The sequence below is a fragment of the Hoplias malabaricus genome, chromosome 1 (assembly GCF_029633855.1).
Source record: "Hoplias malabaricus isolate fHopMal1 chromosome 1, fHopMal1.hap1, whole genome shotgun sequence".
Classification (NCBI taxonomy): Eukaryota; Metazoa; Chordata; class Actinopteri; order Characiformes; family Erythrinidae; genus Hoplias; species Hoplias malabaricus.
The window spans coordinates 55,491,840-55,514,715 of NC_089800.1; the positions used below are offsets into that span (position 1 = coordinate 55,491,840).

At 42.7% G+C, this 22,876-nt stretch overlaps 1 protein-coding gene across 1 annotated transcript in view; it reads right to left on the reverse strand.

Annotated features, from left to right (window-relative positions):
- Positions 1-22,876, reverse strand: part of ank3a (ankyrin 3a) — a 101,245-nt gene that overhangs the window by 65,975 nt on the left and 12,394 nt on the right. The window contains exons 2-10 of the mRNA XM_066666861.1: positions 8,794-8,895; positions 8,361-8,459; positions 7,370-7,468; positions 5,879-5,977; positions 4,973-5,158; positions 4,756-4,779; positions 1,171-1,269; positions 244-342; positions 1-99 (exon numbers count right to left, since the gene is read on the reverse strand). Coding sequence (XP_066522958.1) covers positions 1-99; positions 244-342; positions 1,171-1,269; positions 4,756-4,779; positions 4,973-5,158; positions 5,879-5,977; positions 7,370-7,468; positions 8,361-8,459; positions 8,794-8,895 — 906 coding nt within the window. The remainder of the gene's footprint in view (positions 100-243; positions 343-1,170; positions 1,270-4,755; positions 4,780-4,972; positions 5,159-5,878; positions 5,978-7,369; positions 7,469-8,360; positions 8,460-8,793; positions 8,896-22,876) is intronic.

Sequence of the window (22,876 nt, forward strand, 5' to 3'; positions counted from 1 at the left end):
TTTAGTCTTTGAAAGGATTGGCGCCCCTCTGTCCAAAAGCATCTCGACAACCTGTTCATGCCCACTCCGCGCTCCACAGTGTAAAGGGGTCAGCCCGTCCTAAACACACACACACACACACACACATATATAAAATAAGCTTGCTTGGGCAAGACTCCAATGCTGCCTTTTGCTCTGATTTCTAAATCTTTGATATGGTGCAGCAGCATCTAACGTTGCTCCCCTTTGTGTGTGTGTGTGTACCTTGGTCTTGGCATCTATTTTGGCTCCTCGGTCCAGCAGCAGCTTCACCATGTTCCCGTTCCCTCTTTTAGCCGCTACATGCAGTGGAGTGATGTCATTCTGCATTTATAAACGCACGTACACACACACACACACACACACAAACACATTCAGCCGTTCCTCACTTCATATAACAATATTTATCTATTAACCAGACAGTTTTGGTCCAAAGTGAGCCCTTTCTATAACATATTTCTCTAACCTCTTGATTTTTGTTTGAATTGTAACAAAATGTATATTTACCTCAACATTTTCAAACCACTTTTTTTCCCTTTGAAACAGGCTGTTTATAATTAAGACATGTAAATGAGGCTGTTCTGATTAGCTGGCCTTATTCAAAACATGCATCTAATCTAAATCTGAATGGGTGGGACTAAGCCACATAAGTCTGAGTGGGCGGGGCTAAACTACATAAGTCAGAATAGGCGGGGCTAAACCACATAAGTCAGAATGGGCGGGGCTAAACTACATAAGTTTGAGTGGGCGGGGCTGAACCAAAAGTCTGAGTTTGTGGGACTAAACTACATACGTCTGAATGGGCGTGGCCAAACAACATAATTATTAGTGGGCGAGGCTAAACTACATATGTCATAATGGGCGTGGCCAAACTACATAAGTCAGAATGGGCGAGGCTAAACTACATAAGTAGGAATGGGCGGGGCTAAACGACATAAGTCTGAGTGGGCGTGGCTACAATGCTGTAGTCTGCGTTTTGTTTATGTAGTTTAACCTTAGCATTTATTAAATCTGGTTCAAATGCTCCTGAGGAGGAATAGCGAAATCCTGCTTTGGTGACACCCTCTGGACTTATTATAACTTCTACTTTAGCAACAATGCAAATTTGACTTTTTCACTTATGCAGGTCAGCAGGTGGCGCTGAGTTCTTACCCTGGCCATAAAGTCCACCGCAGCTCCTCGGTTTAGCAGTAACGTGGCCACATTGATGTTCCCATAGTGGGCAGCGATGTGAAGAGGAGTAAAGCCGCTCTAATGGAAGTACACAGAGAAAACTGCATTACCCATAATCCCCAGATATCACGCAAACACAGACACATTTATTTCATTTAACTGGACATGCTCTGATCCAAGGCAAGCTCTTATTAAGCAGCAACTGTGTAATATCAACTGGCTTCAGTCCAAAAGTCATTTTTTTTACAGCGTTTACAAAACTTATTCTACTTAATGAGAAACTATAGCACACAACGTACTTTATCTCACAATTCCCACAATAATAATAATCTTTATTTGTTTATCACCTCAGACATAAATGCAAGTCAAAAGTGCTTTACACAGTTTCTGTACAACAAAAATAAAAAATAAAAAAGTGCACAGTGTAACCTCAATTAAAATATCCATTTATGATTTAACAATGAAAATGAAGGATTTAAATTTAAATGAATAGGCAAAATATATTTTTAAAGAGAGTAAGTAATAATTCTACACCAAGTTCAATAAAACGTAGACGTAGTGGGACTTCTTTTTTATCTTGTGTTTTCACCTTTCACTTTTCAAACCAATGTCAGGATTTAGACGTCTCTCAAACATCTGTTCAACATCTTTATTCTGTGTGAGAATAAATCACTTAAATAAAGAATTTTAAAAGGGGTGACAAAACCTAACAATCATAGCCGTGGTGTAAACTGAGATGTGTGCTACAGTTTCTCATTAGGATCAACGGCATTTTACCAGTGTTTTCCGACCAGGCCTCAGTAGATATGGAACACATTTGAGGGCAAAGCAGAAACAGAAGGCATGAGGTTTATTTGCAGAAGCATTTTTTAATTTGACATGAATGAACATTAAGTTATCATCGGAAAACTTCACACATTGATGTGAGCGATCGTTTTTGGTTAAACTGGATGTGAGGGTAAAACACAGCCGCTAAAAGCCAGATGGAAGCATGCTTTTGGCTGCATAACAGCTAAAGCCCTCCAATCACAGGGAGTTCCATCTCAATCAGCCAATAATCTGCCACCAAGCAGGGGACGTTTCTGCTCTTCTGTCTCCATGTGGGAAACAGCGCCACCCACTTTGCGGGAAATTATTGCTATTACAACAATTCACCACAATCCCAACTCTCAACTCACACTAAAGGGTTAACAGGACAATTCCAGAAGGACATTTTGCACATCATCTTGTTCATTTTATTAAGTAACACCCACGTTTTACTCCTGCTCACTGGCCACTTTATTGGAAATACCTACATCACCCCACTTACAGGTTTATATATATCTCCTTCATATTTTATCAGAACCACTTTCTTCCTATGTTCACTCAATGACCACTTTGGCACTTTACCACTGCAGGGTCTTTACTCGACTCAGCTTAGCTTCACTTAACTCTCCACCAGGTGAATCAGGTCCTGGTTCTGGAAGCGGGTTCTTGTTTAGTGGCTGTTCTCTCGTGGTTCAGAGCGAGCCGAGTAGGGATTAAACCGTGGAGTGTAAACCTTGCAGAGCGCCGATTGTCCAGAGAGAGTCGTCACTCTACGCCACGCAGCGCAGACGACCAGCACCAACTCTCCATCTGTAAAATCTCCAGCTGCAGCAGAGATTACGTTTATTTTTATCCGACTCACGACGGCAGCTAAAATTACGCCGTTGTCTTTTGAAGAGGTTCAAACTCTCCTTGAACTACAAGCCGGCGGGGTTTCCGATAAAGTGTCTATGTGGTATAAAAGGCTGTGTACAATTCTGAAGATGTTCTGTTAACCCCAAGAAAACAACCACCAACTCTGAGAAGCAGAGACTGTCACGTTTTCATGGCAGTACACGTTCTCCCATTCCACAGTTCTGAAATGCTCGATTTGGTGAGCTTGGCTGATAGTGGCTGGCAGTTGGGGAGGTCCACTACCATGCAGCTCTACTGCTACACAGCTGGAGTAGGAGCGCTTGCCATGTTTGATCATCTAGCAGCATGCAGGGGAGGCTAGCTTATACTAACGCCGCTACAGTACAGATCCACAGAGGAAAAGCACAGCTCTCTGAGAAAAACTCTTCTAAAGAATCTTCTAAAGCCCCATGCACCTTCTCCAGGGAAAAACGAGCAAGTTACAGATGGCTTCTGCAGCTGAACCCAAGGATTCAATATGTGCTAGTGGTTTTCCGCTCTGTCCTAGAGGAAGCTAGTAGGATATGGCCTGAGTAGATCCAATCAGATTTTTGTTGCTCCAATCCCAATACCAAGTCGTTTAATATTGAGTATCCTCTGATATCAAATCTCTATCCAATACTTTATTTTCCTGCATGATGCAGTTGCACAGTGCACACCAAATACATCATTAAAATCAGTGCTGTGTATTTGCTTCACAGCTGAAAAGCTCCACAACACTTCACCAAAGAATTGCCTGCATCTGAGTGGTTCCTTAATATTTTTATCACTTTTTATTTTTACAAAATAACACAACAAAAATGTCTTTATAAACATTCATTCATTCATTGTCTTTAACCCTTATCCAGTTCAGGGCGGCGGTGGGTCCAGAGTCTACCCAGAATCACTGGACACAAGACAAGAACACACCCTGGAGGGGGCGCCAGTACTTCAAAGGGTGACATCCCCCCCACACACACACACTCACACATACACTCACACATTCACTCACACCTACAGACACTTTTGAGTCTCCAATTAACCTACCAACGAGTGTTTTTGGAGCATGGGAGGAAACCCACACAGACAGGGAGAACACATTTTTGAGATCCTGCTTGTGTGGGTTTCACCACATCACTGTCTCACTGATCTCTCATATTTAAATCCAGAATAGACACAGTTTGTTATCAATAACGTGTGGACATGGGATCCAATGTCAGACTGCAGAACCCAGCGGTTTGAAACATGCTCCCTCCATCCAACGATAGAACAGATTCATCCATTCATCTCTCCATCACTCACATGTTCATCCACCTATTCATGCAACCAGTTGACTATCCATCCATCCATCCATCCATCCACTCTATAATCCATCTTCCCGTCTGTCCAACCATTTGTCTATCCCCCGTCTATCTGCTCATCGACTCATCCAAACATCCATTCTTCATTCACCCATCCGATCACCTATCCATTTATCCACCCTTCCATCCATCCCTTCAGTGATCCATGCATCCATTCCCCCATACGTTGATCCAAACATCAGTCCATTCCTTCAACATCTGTACACTCAGTCAACAACCCATCTCTCCATCCATCACTCCATCAATCTGTCCATCCCAAATATGGAGCATTCAGAGTGTCAGCAGCTCAGAGTCAGAGAGAGACAGAGAGAGACAGAGAGAGAGAGAGAGAGAGAGACAGAGAGAGAGAGAGAGACAGAGAGACAGAGAGAGAGAGAGACAGAGACAGAGAGAGAGAGAGAGAGACAGAGACAGAGACGGAGAGAGAGAGAAACTGAAGGGGGCAGCACTACAGGAGGGGGAGGGGCAACTGTAAAAGCAAGGGGGAGGTGTCAGGTACTCTAAGGTGCATTATGGTTAATACCTCTGTTGTTCTATTCACCATCATCTACAGTGAGATGTGAGAAGGGGAGAGAAGGGGACGTTAGTGCTCACAAATAAATAAGCACAAACAATAAACAGATAAACATGAGTTCATGAGGACAGCGAAAAAAACACAGAAAGATTTTCTATAAAACACAAACATGCCTAACAAAAACTTCCCCTCCTTTGTGTGTGTGTGTGTGTGTGTGTGTGTTTACCTTTGACTCCACGTCAGCGTTGTGGTCGTTCTGCAGTAGTAAAGCAGCTGATTTGGTGTCGTCCTTGCGGGCGGCGATGTGGAGCGCAGGGAGCCGAACTTTTCCCTTCGTGTCGTTCTCCAAAAGCAGAGAAACAACCTGATCATGACCCTGCTGCAGCGCCACTGCCAGAGGGGTAAATCCATCCTAAAACACACACACACACACTCAAGGACTTCAAGTTTTAAGATACGAATACTAGACCTGTCAAAATGACAGTTTCTATTAAAATATATTAATAGAATCAGCCAAAGAGGAAATACACATCCCGACTGACACCAACAGGTTAAGAGCTGGTGATAGGGAGGGTGAGGCACATTTAATTCTCTGGGAAAAAAATACATTTTTAGCGAAGTATTTGGCCATTTAAAGGGTCGTTTACAATTGTGGGGAAGTGCTCAAGGGAAGGATTGTTTACATTCAGGTTCTCTGCAGCTTTTAAGGTGGAACGGTGTGTTTGAGTAAGAAGTGACTGTATTTTTGGGGCGGCACGGTGGCGAACCTGGTAGTGTGTCTGTCACAGCTCCAGGGTTCTGGAGGTTGTGAGTTCCAGATGGCGTTTCTCTTTTTTATTAAAATCATGAACACCACCTTTAAGATGACATGCTTGATTCAGCAAAACACTCCCCAGCCACACCCCATTAGATGTACAAATAATTTTATCACATGCAAACCACAACCCTGAACTAGATAAGTGCTACACACAATGAACTAATGAAAATAACATATTTTTCTATAGGCATGTAATAAGACACATTTCTGTACCTACAGAGGGAGTGAGAGGAAGATGAAGACAGAGAGAATGAGAGAGAAAGAACAAGTCAAAGTCATCTATATTTACCCCAATGATAACACAGACACACTCACCTCTGTGGCGATGCTCTGGCTCGCTCCGTGCTCCAGCAGAAACCGGACCACGTCCAGGTGGTTCTCCTGAGCGGCCATGTACAGAGGAGTGAACCCATTCTAGATCGGAAAAATCAACAAGATAACGTTAGAATAAATAAAAATAAAGATATTTCATATTTTGGAGGGATAATTTTATAGCATGGGGGTTCCCACTTGTCGTCTTAACTCTCATTGCTCGCTAGCAGCTCAACACAGAACAACATTTAACAGAGAGTGAGAGAGATAGAGAGAGAAAGATATGCACACACATCTGAGATATCATACACTCGCCCCCCTTTTGTAACATTAGAATGCATGCAGTTCAACAGCCTCCTGCAGCAAAGCACTCCTTTGAGCGAGAGAGAGAAACAAAGAGAGAGAGAGAGAAAGTATGGGAGAGAAAAAAGAAAGATATATACAGAAAGAGAAATGGAGAGACAGGGAGAGGGAGAGAGATGAGGATGAAGAAAGTGTAAGTGAAGTTCAACAGACAACAATAAAGTTTTTTTTATTAAATTTAAAAATGTTCTTCAAGAAGGGTGGGGCACTGGGCCAATGTTACCATGGTAACAGGTTGCTATGGGAACTGTCATCTCTGATATTTTGGCCGCCGCAGCAGCTCACTCAAACTCCATCAGTCTGAGCTCCACTCTGATGTGACCTTATTACCCCAGTGTTACCATGGCAACAGAGAGATGCTGATGCAGGAATAGAGAGGATGCAGGTTTGTGATGACTGAACACAACTCACACACACAGCAACATCATCACTCACATGTACCTGTCTATGAGCAAACACATGACTGCCAGCCCTCTACTGCTTCATACCCAACAGGGCGGAGACTACTGTAGTGTGTGTGTGTGTGTATGTGTGTCTGTGTGTGTGTGTATGTGTGTCTGTGTGTGTGTGTGTGTGTGTGTGTGTTTGAGACTGTATCAGATACATCATTGCTTTTTATTTTTTATTTTGAGGATATTTTACACAATTTTACACTTTCAGAAAACCTCTGGGAGTACATTTCTCTACCTTTAATTAGGAACAGAGCGGTACATTACTCTATATTAACTGTGGATGTTAAAGTTGTGTTGAGTACATTCGCCCTGTTTCATCTCCAGGACTTTTATTGTGTTCTTTTATTCTACACAGTTGTATAATGAAAGATTACAGAGATCCCCCTCTCTTTCTGGAGAAGAGAATGTAATGAACCTTTAGGGAACACAACTAGATTTTAAACACCACTGCTGTACCTTTAAAGATACACTACACTGTTTGTAGCTTTAGTGACAGTGATGTACCTGCACCGTACCTTTATTACAGTATAGCGAGTGTATAATGAGAGTAGCAAACCATCCAAACAAATCTGGACAGGGGTGGCTCCTTTGGTCAGAATCTGCCCAATGATGAAGGAGTAGAGACTAAAACCAGTGGTTCCCCGGGTTTTTCTACAAAGTGAAACACAATGTAATGTACCTGACTCTGTGCGTTGACGTTGGCTCCGTTTGTCACGAGTTCCCGTACCACATCCGTCTGTCCGGCCAATGACGCAATGTGCAGTGCGGTGTTTCCCTTCTGCAACACACACACACACACACACACACCTGTGAATGCCACTCACCCACACACACTGTCTATGAGCCGTAGTTTCCGCTGGCCCCAACTTCACCCCACAAACACATACAGCACAAGAGACTGCGGCAGTCTTTTTATAACAGTGGTATGTGAGCTGAAGGACCAGCAGCATGTGGTGTGATACCCTCTGGTGTGTGTGTGTGTGTGTGTGTGAGAAAGTGTGTGTGTGTGTGTGTGTGTGAGAAAAAGTGTGTGTGTGAAACTGAAACACTCTGTTACAATCTGTATTGTATTACTGTTTCAAAAAAGTGTGTGTGCCTGTTTCCAGGACAAATATATTCTGATATTGATGGAAAATTATCTAATTAATGAGCAAATATTGTATTCCTTTTTTTTTTTTTTTACAAAATCTATAAAGAATGGCGGAAGGGTGGAGCAGCAGGCCGTGTCTCTGTCACAGCTTCAGGGTCCTGGAGGTTGTGGGTTCAAGCCCCGCTCTGGGTGACTGTCTGTGAGGAGTGTGGTGTGTTATCCCCATGATTTTGAAGCTGTTAAATATTACCCAGTGCTCCTTTAGTGTGGAAACACAGCTTCTCAAAATCTCAAGAGAAAAGAATCAAGTAAAAGTCTGTGCTGTATGTACGGTTTAGAACAAGATGCCCAATGCCAAGTGTGTGCTAGTGGGGTATAAGACCCCCAGTTTTGGGTTGTGGAGCAGTGGAACTGCATTCTCTGGAGTGATGGAGATTCACTGAGTACTGGAGCAGCGTTTATCTCGTCATTTCAGAGGAAACGTTTGTGTCCACCAATTTCTAGACACACAATGTGTATGAAAATCAATGTAGAAACAAATTTCTGGGTGCATAGGTGCGTGTGTGTTTCTAAGACTGACCTTTGTAGCAGCGTCAACGCTAGCCCCCAGTTTGAGCAGTTCTGCCACCACCTCCACATGACCCTCTTTAGACGCCAAGTGCAGCGCATTGAGACCATTCTGTAACACACAGCAAGTAACATTCACACTAACAACATACACACTTCAGTAAACTCATGGTCAGTGTTTCAGCACGCTCTAGTAACTGCGCGATTATGAAATCGTCCCCACAAGCCTCTCAAATAAGCACATAAAAAACAGCTTGAAAAATGCTTTGCCTGTTTATCTTCTCTTTTGTTTTTATCCTTTTTTGACTCTTGTTCCTCGTTTTTTCAGATTTTCTGGCTTCTCTTTGTGTTTATCCCTCACTGTCTCTTCAAAGTGTCATCTCTTTCTTTAACATGAAAAACAGTGTGAGTGTCATATGAGCAGCAGGAGAGTTCCCGATTCTCACCTGGTTGCAGATGTTGATGTCCACACCAGTCTTCAGGTAGTCCAGAGCTTTCTCCAGATTACCTGCCCTCGCCGCACGCAGGTAACTGGCATTACTGTCCGACTGAGAGAGAGAGAGAGAGAGAGAGAGAGAGAGAGAAATGTAAACTGGCCTCAGGTATCAGTTAAACAGATAAGCAGCTCTCTAAAGCAGTGGAACAGCGTTCTCGTACCAGCTCATATTCTTCCATCAACATAAAAGTTCCACCTCAAAGATGGGGACAAATCCCAGCACAAATCCCTCATGGGTACACAGAAATATTCCCAGATTTTAGAGCAGAAGGATTCTCATTCTCTCTCTCTTTTCTTATCCCTCGCACTCTCCTCTTTCTCTGTGAATGACAAAACAAGTGCCTTTGACCTCCACCACTGTATGTGTGTGTGTGTGTGTGTGTGTGCGTCCATGCGTCCAAGCTTCATTTGTTTTTGGGGACATTTTTTTTGACATATACGACACACATCAACCCACAGAGAGAGAGCGAGAGAGAGAGAGATAAAGAGAGCAAGAGAAAGAGAGCGAGAGGGAAAGAAAGAGCAAGATAGAGAAAGAGATAAAGAAAGAGAGCAAGAGAGAGAAAGAGATAAAGAAAAGAGCGAGAGAAAGAAAGAAAGAGCGAGAGAGAGAGAGAGAGAGAGAGAGAGAGAGAGAGAGAGAGAGAGAGAGAGAGAGCAGTGGGGGGTTATCAGTGTGTGGGGAATCGTTAGAAATTAGATCTCACTGATTCAGGATAATTATAGCCCCCAATAAAGCCTGAGTGTGCTAAATACACTCTGTGTGTGTGTGTTTGTGGATGGTATTCTCTACTTTGCCGCATGTGAATGAATAATTCTTTTAATTTACTTGAGGTCAGGTCTCACTTGTAATATGTGCCACACTGCCCCCCATGTTTTCTAGTGGTACTGCTCCATTCCTTTTTCTGAGATCGTGCACAAATTCAGACTGAAACAATGCGGAGAGAAGCTCAGTGCGTATCAGCACCCGTATTTAATGCTGAACGTAAATGAGCTTTTCGTCGTTGGCTCTGCTCGCCACATTGGCGTTCTCTGTGGAAACACAAACCAGAAGAGGGTGTGCTCTCTCCTGATTGGCTGAACACCGTGGCGCCATCTCAGCTCATCCGGCTGCAGCAAAAGTTGAAATGGTTTGAACTTTTTTGATGCTTGATGGAGCGTCGTTAGCTGCATACAGACACACGTTTGTAGTCGATCCTCCGGTTTCCTCCCACGCTCCAAAAAGTGTGTGAGTGAGTGTTTGTCGCCCTGTGAAGGAGTGGCGCCACCTCCAGTGTGTGCTCCCGCCTTGCACCCAGTGATTCAGGGTTACCTCCGGACCCACCGCTGCCCTGAACTGGATAAAGGCTACAGACAATGAATGAATAAATGAATGAATGAATGAGTGAATATAATGATTTGTATTTTTTGCCGCACCCCTTAATATTACCTACCCATAAAACACCTGTGTTGTTTTGCTGTTTGTACTGCTGTATAAAGGAATATACCAGACACGTAAATAAATACGGAGAGAGAGAGAGAGAGAGAGAGAGAGAGAGAGAGAGAGTTGATGATAAACTTTAAAGTCTATTATCTGTAGTCACAAATGGTTCACAGTGCCCGAGGGAGTGTGTGTGTGTGTGTTTAAGGGTCAGGGGAGATCTGCTGTATAAATGATGGATTACACACACACACACACACAGTTTGGTGTAGAGGACAAACACACACTTTCTGACCGTTAAGCTCTCTGCCTTTCATCTTTCTCTCAGTGCCAAAATGTTTCTTTTCCTAAACTCTCTCTCTCACACACACACACACCTGCCCGTTTGTGTCTCCAACCACAGAATCAGTGATTCCCCACTGCTGCAGCTGGGAGGATGGGATAGTGTAGTGGGCAACACTGCAGCTCTCCACACTGGCAAACAAGGGTTCAGTTCCCCACTCTGGCAGTGTATCTCAGACTATTCAGTACAAGGCAAGACCCCTAACACTTTATTAGTTTACATCTTTAACATGATTTAAAGTGTCAGACCCTCCCTGTCTCCCCTGAAAAGCACAGACAGGATATAAAATGCATGAAGGAAACTAAAAGGCTGTATGAAAATAGTCCACTGTCTCTCTCTCTCTCATACACACACACAGAGAGAGAAAAGCCTGTTTTAAAACATGGTATAAATATTTGAGTGAAGGAATCTCTCAGAGTTCTTTGTGTATCGGTTGTACACACTGTAAAAATATAGCCATATGCCTGTTAAAACACACTCTCTCTCTCTCTCTCACTCACACACACACACACACACACACACACACACACACACACTGGTGTTATGTAAATGTAGTGGATTCCACAGCACAACTGTGAAAACAGCAGAATAAGACACAGAGAGATGGAGAGAGATGTTAAAGAGAAATTCCACCACATTTTCTGAATAATTCTGTGTCTGAGATGTAAACAAAAATCACACGTTTCATTTCAGAGAAACTTAGGCTCTTTACTGATGTCTTCAAAGAGGCAGTGATAAGAGGCGGAGGATGTGATGTCGACAACATAATTATGGCCATTACTACGGAGTGCTCCAGTTAATCCCAAAACTGTTCACCGAGGGGCGAGGTCAGGGCTGTGGTCAGGGCACATACCAAACAGGTCAGACTTTGTCTTCATGGAGCAAAACTGCCCTTCCCCAGGACATACGCACCCACTAATTAGCCACATCAATTATTAATATAAAAAAGAAACCACCTCCATCTTATTAACGGCCTTCCATCCTCATGAAGGGGGAAAATCAAAACATACCATCTCTACCATCACTAGAAAAACCTCCTATTAGAACATCATTCTAATCTGCTTCAACCAATAATACAATCATAAAGCACGTATATACACATACACACACACACACACACACACACACACACACACACAAACACACACACACAGTACTTTGCAGAAGTCTTAGGGCCCTAAGATAATGATAAATATTTAAACTAATGCCTTCTCATTATGAAAGAGAGTGTGAGACCGGTATAAATTTATATATAATCACAGTAAACACAAACAATAATAATATAAAACAAATTAGAAATATAAGATAATGTTTTAAGGAGTGTGGTGTGTTCTCCCTGTGTCTGCGTGGGTTTCTTCCGGGTGACTGTCTGTGAGGAGTGTGGTGTGTTCTCCCTGTGTCTGCGTGGGTTTCCTCCGGGTGCTCCGGTTTCCTCCCACGCTCCAAAAACACACGTTAGTAGGTGGATTGGCGACTCAAAAGTGTCTGTAGGTGTGAGTGTGTGAGTGTGTGTTGGCCTGTGAAGGACTGGCTCCCCCTCCGGTGTGTGTTCCTGCCTTGCACCCAGTGATTCCAGGTAGACTCCAGACCCACTGTGACCCTGAACTGGATAAGGGTTACAGACAATGAATGAATGAATGAATGTAAGATAATGTTTTAAGTAGTAGGTGAGAGTGAGTTTGAAGAACAATGTTTTGTATGAATTTTTGATTCGTATGAATTTGTTAAATCCACAGCACACATTATTTAAAATCATTATTTATTAACGACTAAAACTAGGTACTGGATGATCACCTCAAATAATACAGACTCCACAAGGAGAGATTTGGACAAAGTTAAACACATTCACACACAGAGGATCACACTGGAATAATGTGATTGGGTTTATTCTAATGTTGGCCGTTATTTGTTGTTTTGTTGTTTTTTAGCAAAAAAAACACTGCTGAGAGAAATAGCTTTTTAAATCTCAATCTCTGCTGTCTACATATTTTGCACAGTACTGTGTGTATATATTTTTAATTGATATCTGTCCCTCTTTCTTTCTCTCACACACATCTCCTTTCCTCCTTCTGTCTGTCTGCCTTGATCTTTCTCTTTGTTTTGCCTACTTCCTTACCTCTCTCTCTCTCTCTCTCTCTCTCTCTCTCTCTTTCTCCTCTCTCTCTCTCTCTCTGGTAAGCAGTGAGTTCAAATACTGCCCACTCGGCACAAAGCCCCTCAGTCAGGATGGCAGCAGACAGTCTGACTGCACTGGCACACACACTCACACTCACACACACACTTATACACACACAGAGTTTAAATAAATATGCTAAATTATATATGTTATAAATGTAATAAAATGTATTAAATGTTATTTTTAGGAGGATAAATATAAACTGTTAATAGTAATTTAACACAGGTATTTTACAGAGGTCAGTTCCTATGTGTAACACAAAGAGCAATAATTAAATAAAATATTCTTTGATACACCTCATGTAGTGAAGAGTTTCTACGCTTAATAACAACAAAACACTATAGTATCCCTGGTACTGCACACACACACACACACACACATTACAATTCCATCTCTCTCCATCTCCACCCATTACAAAAACATAACCTGCATCCCAAAATAAACCAAAATCTCTCACACACACACACACACACACACGCAGCTGCATCCCAGTATGTAAAAAGCGACCCCCCACCACAATAATAGGTTTATCTGTAACCCCAGGATGCGCGCGCACACACACACACACACCTCCTCATTGTGTCCAGCTCTTACACAAACTGTTTACCTTTGTGAAATTGGCTGAATTAACAGAAAACAGAAATAGGGTCTGGTTCACTCAATGATTAGATCAAAATTCATTGCTCACATTTGAGATCTTCTAATTCAATGAATCACGTTAATAACTGACTCATTTAAAGGGACCCCCCCTCATCTCCACAGTGGAACACAGTTCTGTTTCTTAATGAAGCGTCTGTGACCTGCTTTGGTCCAAACCCCACGAGTCCCACAGCCGTGTTCTCCCCCTGTGTAAACAGCCCTGTTCAGAACGCCTGCTTTCAGCACCTGTTCCTTTAAATGATAATGAGAGGTTCGCTGTTCACCCCGACCCCGAGCGCACAGCAGTGAGGAGCGAGGAGCAGACGCTCTGGTTTTTAGCCGTTTTCACTCTGTTCTCTTTCTTCTTCGTTCTCGTTTTCTCTGTTTTTACTCAGTGCTCTTATTTCTCCGCGCTCATTGTGTCTGTTTTGCTGCATTTAACCTCGTCTTTGTGCTCTCACATTAACACGGGTCCAGCGCTGTGATTGGACAAACTCAGACGAGGGGGCGGGGACATTCTAAAGTCTCTGCACTTGATGTCAGAAGCGGAGCGGAATCAGAACGGCTTGTGACTCTGAACTGAAAGTCATATTTCTCCATACCTTCTCCCCATCAAGCACTCATCCATCCTTTCATCCATCAATATCTCCATCCCTCTGTTCACTCATCTTTGCATTAAATCATCCAACCACATGTACCTCCATTCACTCAATCATCCCTCCATCAAAATCCTCCAATTAGCTCATCCTTCCATCCCCAGCCACCTAAATACGCATCTTTCCATCCAAACAACTATTCACTCTCTTCATTCTTTATCCTTTCAAACATTCTTCTTCCTTACATCCTTCGATCACATTATTCCATCCATCCATCACACCTTTCTCCAACTGACTCATCCAGCCATCTCTTTACTCACCTGCACATACCATCCTCCACTTCGCTCCTCCATTCATCCATCCATCTATCATTCTCCTATTCTTTCATCCACTCATATACTTATATTTTTCTTTCTATAACATTGTTCTCTTATTCATTCATTTATATCACCTTCTATCATCTATCTATACACTCATCCCTCCATTTTCACTTCCAGGTGAATGTGTGACAGAGTGTGAAGTAAATGAGGGTGTGTTCTCATTGAACTGTACCACACACACACACACACACACACACACTTCCATATCTCCTGCCTTTCACCCCTTTATGACTGTGTCTTTGTCTCTGCCTCCTACTCTTTCACTCTTCACTGTGTTGTGTGTTGATGTGATTGTTAGATTCTGTGTGTATGTGTGTGTGTGTATTAGAGGTGGTGCTACCCTTCATTAGTCTGGAGTGTCAGCAGATACTGGGACATTCCGTCTCTCTCTCTGTCTGTCTCTCTTTCTCTCTCTCTCTCTCTCTCTCACACACACACACACACTACTAATATTACAGGGCTCAAGGTCAGGAGAACAGCACTGGTGTGTGGTCAGTGCATACATATCCGTGTACATACAAACACACAAACACAGAGAAACACACTTGACACAGGTATCAATAATCACTCTAGTATTCAAATTACAATAATCGTGTAAACATTCATCTTTATCCCTCTGTTCATCCCTCCTCCATCAGGTACTTCTCCAACTTTCATCCCTCCATCACATACCCCTCCATTACACATCCCTCCATCACACACGTCATCATTAAGCATCCCTTCATCACACATCCCTCTATCACTCATCCCTCCATCACACCTTACTCCATCCACACACTGTACTTACAGGAGAGATGAAGTCCACTGCTTCTTCTACAGCCATGATCTTTCAGTTCTCTGTCTCTCTCTCTTTTTCTCTATCTCTCCCTCCACACAGTGTCTGCGATCACATGACCCTCCTAAACACACACACAAACACCAGATGTTTGGAAATCCCTCCTTTCGTATCCCTCTCTGTCTTTACTGTCTTTCACTCTTTTGTCTTGTTCTTAAAAGATGTCTCCCCCTCTTTTTCAGTCCTTCATCCCTCTTTGCTTTCTGTCCAGCTCTGATTCTTTCTCTCTTTTCAGTGAGTCACCTCTGTCCCTTGCCTTCTCTTTCAATCTGTCATCTCTCTAATTCATCCTGCAGTACTTCTCTTTCCCGCTATCTACCTCTCACTTTCCATGTGGATGTTCACACACCCCTCTGCACCACACACACGCGAGGGTCATTCACACTGACTTTCCATTTCAGCATAACTCTATCTCTCTCTCCCTCTCTCTCTCTCACACACACACACACCAGTGGTGTAAAATAGCTGCTGAATCAAGTGCTTCCACAAAAATCCTTGGATGGGTCACATTGTGGGTGGGTTTGTGATGGTTGTGGGAGGAGTTTGAGACCCATCCAGTACATTTTAGTTGTGTGTGTGTGTGTTTCCCCTAATGCTGGGGGAAATGCCCCTAATCCTCTTTAAGCCGCAATGCATTTTCCACACACACACACATTATTTGTCTGTGTGGAGGGTGAGCAGACAGCGTCACCTCTAAATCTGTAAAGTGGGCCTCGTACTGCTCTAATTTTCCTAAAAATAAACATCTCACATAAACAACAGAAGAGTACAAACACATTTTCCGTTCAGAAACAACCACCACGGGGCCATGGAGCGCGGAACAGGGCTGTGCCACATCGTATCATTCACAATAACATTGGAGGAGTAACTCTCAAAACTATTTAAAAATCCATACTGTGATAATAGTCATATTCTGACTTGTTTACGTTCAGCCGTGCGGCGGAAAGAGTCTGCACCGGAGGAGCTTCAGCCGTGTGGAGGGGGTTTACTTACACAATATTAGACATAAAATTATCAGACAAATTAATACAACACACCACGGCGATTTAGAACACACACACACACACACACACACACACACACACACACACACACACACACACACACACACACACGTAACAACAATAGAGGGAAACACAACTGTCTGTTTCACCCCGTCGAGTTCAAGGAAATTTCAAAACACCGCGAGAAGACAACAGCCAATGAGCTCGCACACGTACACATAAACCACGCCCACTCCGCGCCAATCCTGGCTCTGTTTAATTAGTTGGTGCTCATTGATTGATGTTCATTTGCATTGAACTAAACTTGCTACACTTTATTTTTGTGGTAGATTTATTTGTTACATTATTTATTTTACATTAAACCAGTATTTTGATAAGTGATAAGCGAAATCAACTTTAACATTTGTTTTGTAGCAACAGTATGCTCTTGAAATGAATTAAATATTAAGTTTTCTAATCTCTCAACAAATACTATTGCAAAAATACTCTGAAATATTGTGGCATTGTTTTAGGGCATTATCTTGGTTAGTGAAGATGCAACTAGTGATGTGTCGGTCACGAACGAACCGGTCCAAAGAGCCGGCTCTTGTAAGTGAACGATGAGAGCCGGTTCCCGTCTAAGACCGAGCCATTTTTTTCTAAGGCCTGTCATTCAACCAATCAGAGAACAACAAGCAAGCTCCAACCCTCCAAGCTGAGACACTTGGTTTTCCTGGATGAAAATCTGCCTTCCAAAAAATAGTTGAAGAAAATGTTAAATCAGTTAAATGTTTGTTGACAGTTGTGGTTGTTTTAACCGTTGAATGCTGCTGTTTTGCACTTTGCAGAGTATTTGTTTATTTTATTTCCAGAAATGGATGATTATTTAATTTAATAAGATATTTTGTAAAACCTACCTTTTGGGTTCCATTGGCTGTGTTTCAGAGTGACTTTTTATTAAGGTGTTTAAATACAAATCCAGTTATTTATACAATTGAAAGTGTGATTGCAATCAGTGAGTTATAACAAGACAGCCATAAAAACAATTGGCCATACTATTTATTATTTTTAATATTGAACAATAATATTTTGTCCATAAAGTCATGTAAAATGTAGGTAATATTGTTCTGTACCAGTGGAAATAAGTGGTAAAACAAAGAGCCGTTTAGGAGCCGAAAGAGCCGGCTCCCCAAAAAGAGCCGAATCACTAGATGCAACATATGCCTTCAGTTGCCCCCACACACCACAGCTTTTATAATCTCCAAAATAAAAGCATGGGCTGTAGAACACTTCACAGGACACTCTCCAACAGGCCACGAGTTTATATCACAATGCTCAGTGCCAGGTGTCAGCTGAAGGGGTAACAATCCCCATATTGTATTTAATTTACAAATGTCCCTTAAAAGTGGTGCCCATACCTTTCATAACCCTGTCACCATGAGGCTGCATTTTCATAAAAAACAGAAATTATATCACCCCTACATTTCCCATAGTGTAATGTCTAACATTGTGACTGTGGATTATAAGAGCATTAAACAGCATAATAAGACTTTATATCATTTTACACATGAATAATAGGAGCAATAACGCCCCCAAATGCTTCCTGTAGTGTATTACAATCTTTCAGAATGACTGTGGACCATATAAATGTTAAAGGCCATTACAGTGTGCTTTATACACGAGCAATATAAACACTAACGCCTTATAAGTTTTCTGTACTGTATTACACTCAGTCAGAATGTGGATTTCATGAACATTGTGGGGCTATTTTAGTTTTAAACTATGCAATTTCATTTTATCATCACAAAATACACGTGCCTTTTGTAAAACACCTCTCTAGACTCTAAACACCAGACCCATGTTTAATGTATATGAGACAGTACAGGAGATCCCCCACAGATCTCTCTCTCTCTCTCTCTCTCTCTCTCTCTCTCTCTCTCTCTCTTTCTCTCTCTCTTTCTCTCTCTCTCTCTCTCTGACTGAAAAAACATTATGGGACAACTGCAGACAGAATACATTCCCATCCCGTCCTGGGAGGAGGATGGTGTTGCTATGGTAACTCGAGAAGGGGAGGATGAGGAGGAGGAGGATTGGGGGACTGATTGGACGTGTGAAGGAGCTCAAGATGTTCAGGAACAGTGGAGGTGATTTCTCAGCTATCTTGGCTTCATTAGCCAATCACAGAGTCTCTCTCTCTCTCACACACACACACACACACACACAGATAGGTGCTGCTACTGTTTTTAGCTTCATGCTAACATATTTTAGTCCATGTTCACAGTAAACAGTGGCCCATTCATTGTCAGAAACGTGAGTAAGTTCATTAGAACATCATATTCCTTTCCACTGTAAATATGTGAAGAAATATAAATAAATTTGCCTGGAAATACAAACTTAATTTAGGAAATAAAGAACGTTAAATTCTGGCATAAATTCGTGTTGCTATAATGCTAAAGCTAACGATGCAAAATTCAGACAGAAACATTTCTGATTGATCACAGCTGGCGTTTGTGAACATCGTCCATCCATCAGTTCAGTCACACACACACACACACTCGCCCAGTCAAACAGACAGTCACCCAGACACTCACACACATGTCAGGTCACTCACAAACTCACCCTGTCACACACACACTCGCCCAGTCACACAGACAGTCACCCAGACACTCATACACTCGCCCAGTCACTCACACACTCGCCCAGTCACACAGACAGTCACCCAGTCACTCACACACTCGCCCAGTCACTCACACATTCGCCCAGTCACTCACACATTCGCCCAGTCACTCACACACTCACCCAGTTGCCCAGTGTGTTTGGGCTGTGGGAGGAAACCCGTAACACAGAGGAGGCTGAACATATTTGATCCAGTTAACTCTCCTCCTGTTCATTAACAACGAATCTAATGAGGCCACACTGACCTCCAACGTCAATTCGCACTGGACACTATGCACAGCGCCCTCTAGTGTCCATGCTGCAGTTCCACCAACCTTTTCCAGTTAATTTAACGCTGCTGATTATCCTCAGGAACCAGCTGCTTCTACATTACATAGTTTATCCTACAGCCTGCAGCATGTACACAGTTATCTCATACACACACACTGCAAACAGCAGCAGGCCTGCATCAATGAGCCAGAAATATCACTTTAACGCCTGTCACTACAGCTCTATTCTCTTGTGTGTGTGTGTGTGTGTGTGTGTTTGTAGGAGAGGGTTGTTGGCATGAATTCCCTCTTTCTCACAGAGTACACTGTGAATTTTATGGTGGTGTTAAGGCTTTAGTGACATATTTATTGTTTACTGCAGCACAGAGCTGCTACAGCCTCTGAATGGATATATTTTTAACTTTTCCCACAAAAACAAACATGTGCAGGCTCACAACCAGCCATCATTCATTCATTCATTGTCTGCAACCATCTATCAAGTGCAGAGTCAAATCACAGGGTAGCGCTGTGGGACATGAGAATGTAAAATATAAATATATATGACTTTCATAAAACTGTCATTTTCTTATTTGTTATGATTTGGGTGAGAAATGTATTCTTTGTACAATACATTTTTATGTATAATCATAATTCAAACATTCTCCACTCTTTTATCACTTTACATTTACTGTTGTGTCTCATTAAAAATTCAAGCACAGTTTGTACCTTCAGTCTTTTAATCTGTTCATCAGTGAATCTTCCATAAATTATCCATTCAATTATACACCAAACCCCAGCTGTACAGCTGAAAACACACAACTATCACCATACACAGCTGTGAAGGAGTCTGAGTGTGTGTGTGTGTGTGTGTGTGTGTGTGTGTGTGACCCAGAATTATATTCCAGCTGAGTATCAGGAGCACACAGCCAATATCATAAAAAAAATCCACACACACACATCAGTATGCACATATTTCAGATGCTGTATCTCTGTGTGTGTGTGTGTGTGTGTGTGTGTGTGTGTTTACAGTGGCCTCTGAATCCAGGTGTAGGAGAACTCCAGGTGTTTTTTCCCTGTCTTAATAGTATCTAGCTTTATTTAGGTCACACACACACACACACACACACAAACTCTTGCACTGCCAGACTGAATAAAAACATCTCTATACACTATGCCTCCAGGAATGTATACACACTAACAGTGAGTGAATTCAGCTTCATTCAAGTTTAAGTTTCTCTAATTTACCTTTACAGTGTTTATTTATTCAACAGAAAATTATAAAACATCTGTGGGATTAGGGGGTATGAAGTGTTCGGTACATGGGAATGTGTCACACATGCGTGTTACTGAGAGTGTAGGTCATGTATAAATGCCTCACTGTTTCTGGGGGTTCCAGATGTGGGGATGTATGAGGGTATAAAGGTATATAGGTGTGGGGTCTGAGTGTCTAAGGGAGAGAAGGAAAGAATATGCTTGGTCTCTCCAAGCACACCCTGGGAAACTTGTTAGATGCTGTCCTTTTCTGTACGAAATATTAATTTACAACTCAAGACGTCAGCGTAGAATCTTCTTCACACCATTGCAAAGAAATAAAGAACACTCCACATCAAAAACAAGCCTTTAAAAGGTTCTAAGGTCTGTCAGATTAAAGATTTAATGAAGTATTATGGTAATAAAGTGATATTATTGTGATATAATCTGATTACAGTCTATGAATGCAAAGTCCAGTACCAGAATAATCCCACCGTCTACCTTCAGTAAGAGGATGAGAATGAGAAGAGTTCAGGGAGAATTAGGATTAAATTAGGGTTCAGTCTGAATATCAGCTGATCATCAGGAGAACAACTGTGACTTTATATAAGTAACTCACACTCACACTAATACACATATTTATACAGTTAAAATAATAAGAATGTGTGTGTGAGGGACACTTTTACAGAATAAGTCTTTCCGTGTAATTACTGAGTTTTATTCATTTATTGTCTGTAACCCTTATCCAGTTCAGGGTCACGGTGGGTCCAGAGCCTACCTGGAATCATTGGGTGCAAAGCGGGAATACACTGGAGGGGGCGCCAGTCCTTCACAGGGCAACAAACACACACACACACATTCAGACAATTTCAAGTCACCAATCCACCTACCAACGTGTGTTTTTGGACTGTGGGAGGAAACCGGAGCACCTGGAGAACACACCAACTCCTCACAGACAGTCACCCAGAGCAGGAATCGAACCCACAACCTCCAGGTCCCTGAAGCTGTGTGACTGCAACACTACCTGCTTCACCACCGTGCCGCCACTGAGTTTTATTAAAACTTTAACTGAGAGTTAAAGCAAGACTAGGTAAGATTTGGAATTGTTTGTCCTGGGCCCCCACTACGGCTGCAGAATGTAATTCACTTTTTTACAGCCCTCTCTTTCTCTCTCTCTCTCTCTGTGTGTGTGTGTGTGTGTGAGAGAGAGAGAGAGAGAGAGAGAGAGAGAGAGAGAGAGAGAGAGAGAGAGAGAGAGAGAGAGAGAGAGAGAGAGAGAGAGAGAGAGAGAGAGAGAGAGAGAGAGAAAGAGGGATTCCTACCCTCTTCCAAAGGTAAATACTGCAGATTCTGCAGTGCTGAGCTCAGAGTAGCAACGACAGATTTACTCCCTGTTACAGATCAGTGGAGCATCGCACTGAATTTGAAGCTGTAATTTTAGGGTTAATAAATATTACTTAGTTTTGCTTTAAATTAGAGAGAGACACGCACACACTCACACCTACTGACACTTTTGAGTCTCCAATGCACCTACCAACGTATGTTTTTGGAGCATGGGAGGAAACCCACGCAGACACAAGGAGAACACACCACACTCCTCACAGACAGTCACCCGGAGGAAACCCATGCAGACACAGAGAGAACACACCACACTCCTCACAGACAGTCACCCGGAGGAAACCCCCGCAGACACAGGGAGAACACAACACACGTCTCACAGACAGTCACCCGGAGGGAACCCAGGCAGACACAGAGAGAACACACCAACTCCTCACAGACAGTCACCCAGAGCAGGAATCGAACCCACAACCTCCAGGTCCCTGAAGCTGTGTGACTGCAACACTACCTGCTTCACCACCGTGCCGCCACTGAGTTTTATTAAAACTTTAACTGAGAGTTAAAGCAAGACTAGGTAAGATTTGGAATTGTTTGTCCTGGGCCCCCACTACGGCTGCAGAATGTAATTCACTTTTTTACAGCCCTCTCTTTCTCTCTCTCTCTCTGTGTGTGTGTGTGTGTGTGAGAGAGAGAGAGAGAGAGAGAGAGAGAGAGGGATTCCTACCCTCTTCAAAAGGTAAATACTGCAGATTCTGCAGTGCTGAGCTCAGAGTAGCAACGACAGATTTACTCCCTGTTACAGATCAGTGGAGCATCGCACTGAATTTGAAGCTGTAATTTTAGGGTTAATAAATATTACTTAGTTTTGCTTTAAATTAGAGAGAGACATGCACACACTCACAACTACTGACACTTTTGAGTCTCCAATGCACCTACCAACGTATGTTTTTGGAGCATGGGAGGAAACCCACGCAGACACAAGGAGAACACACCACACTCCTCACAGACAGTCACCCGGAGGAAACCCATGCAGACACAGAGAGAACACACCACACTCCTCACAGACAGTCACCCGGAGGAAACCCCCGCAGACACAGGGAGAACACAACACACTCCTCACAGACAGTCACCCGGAGGGAACCCAGGCA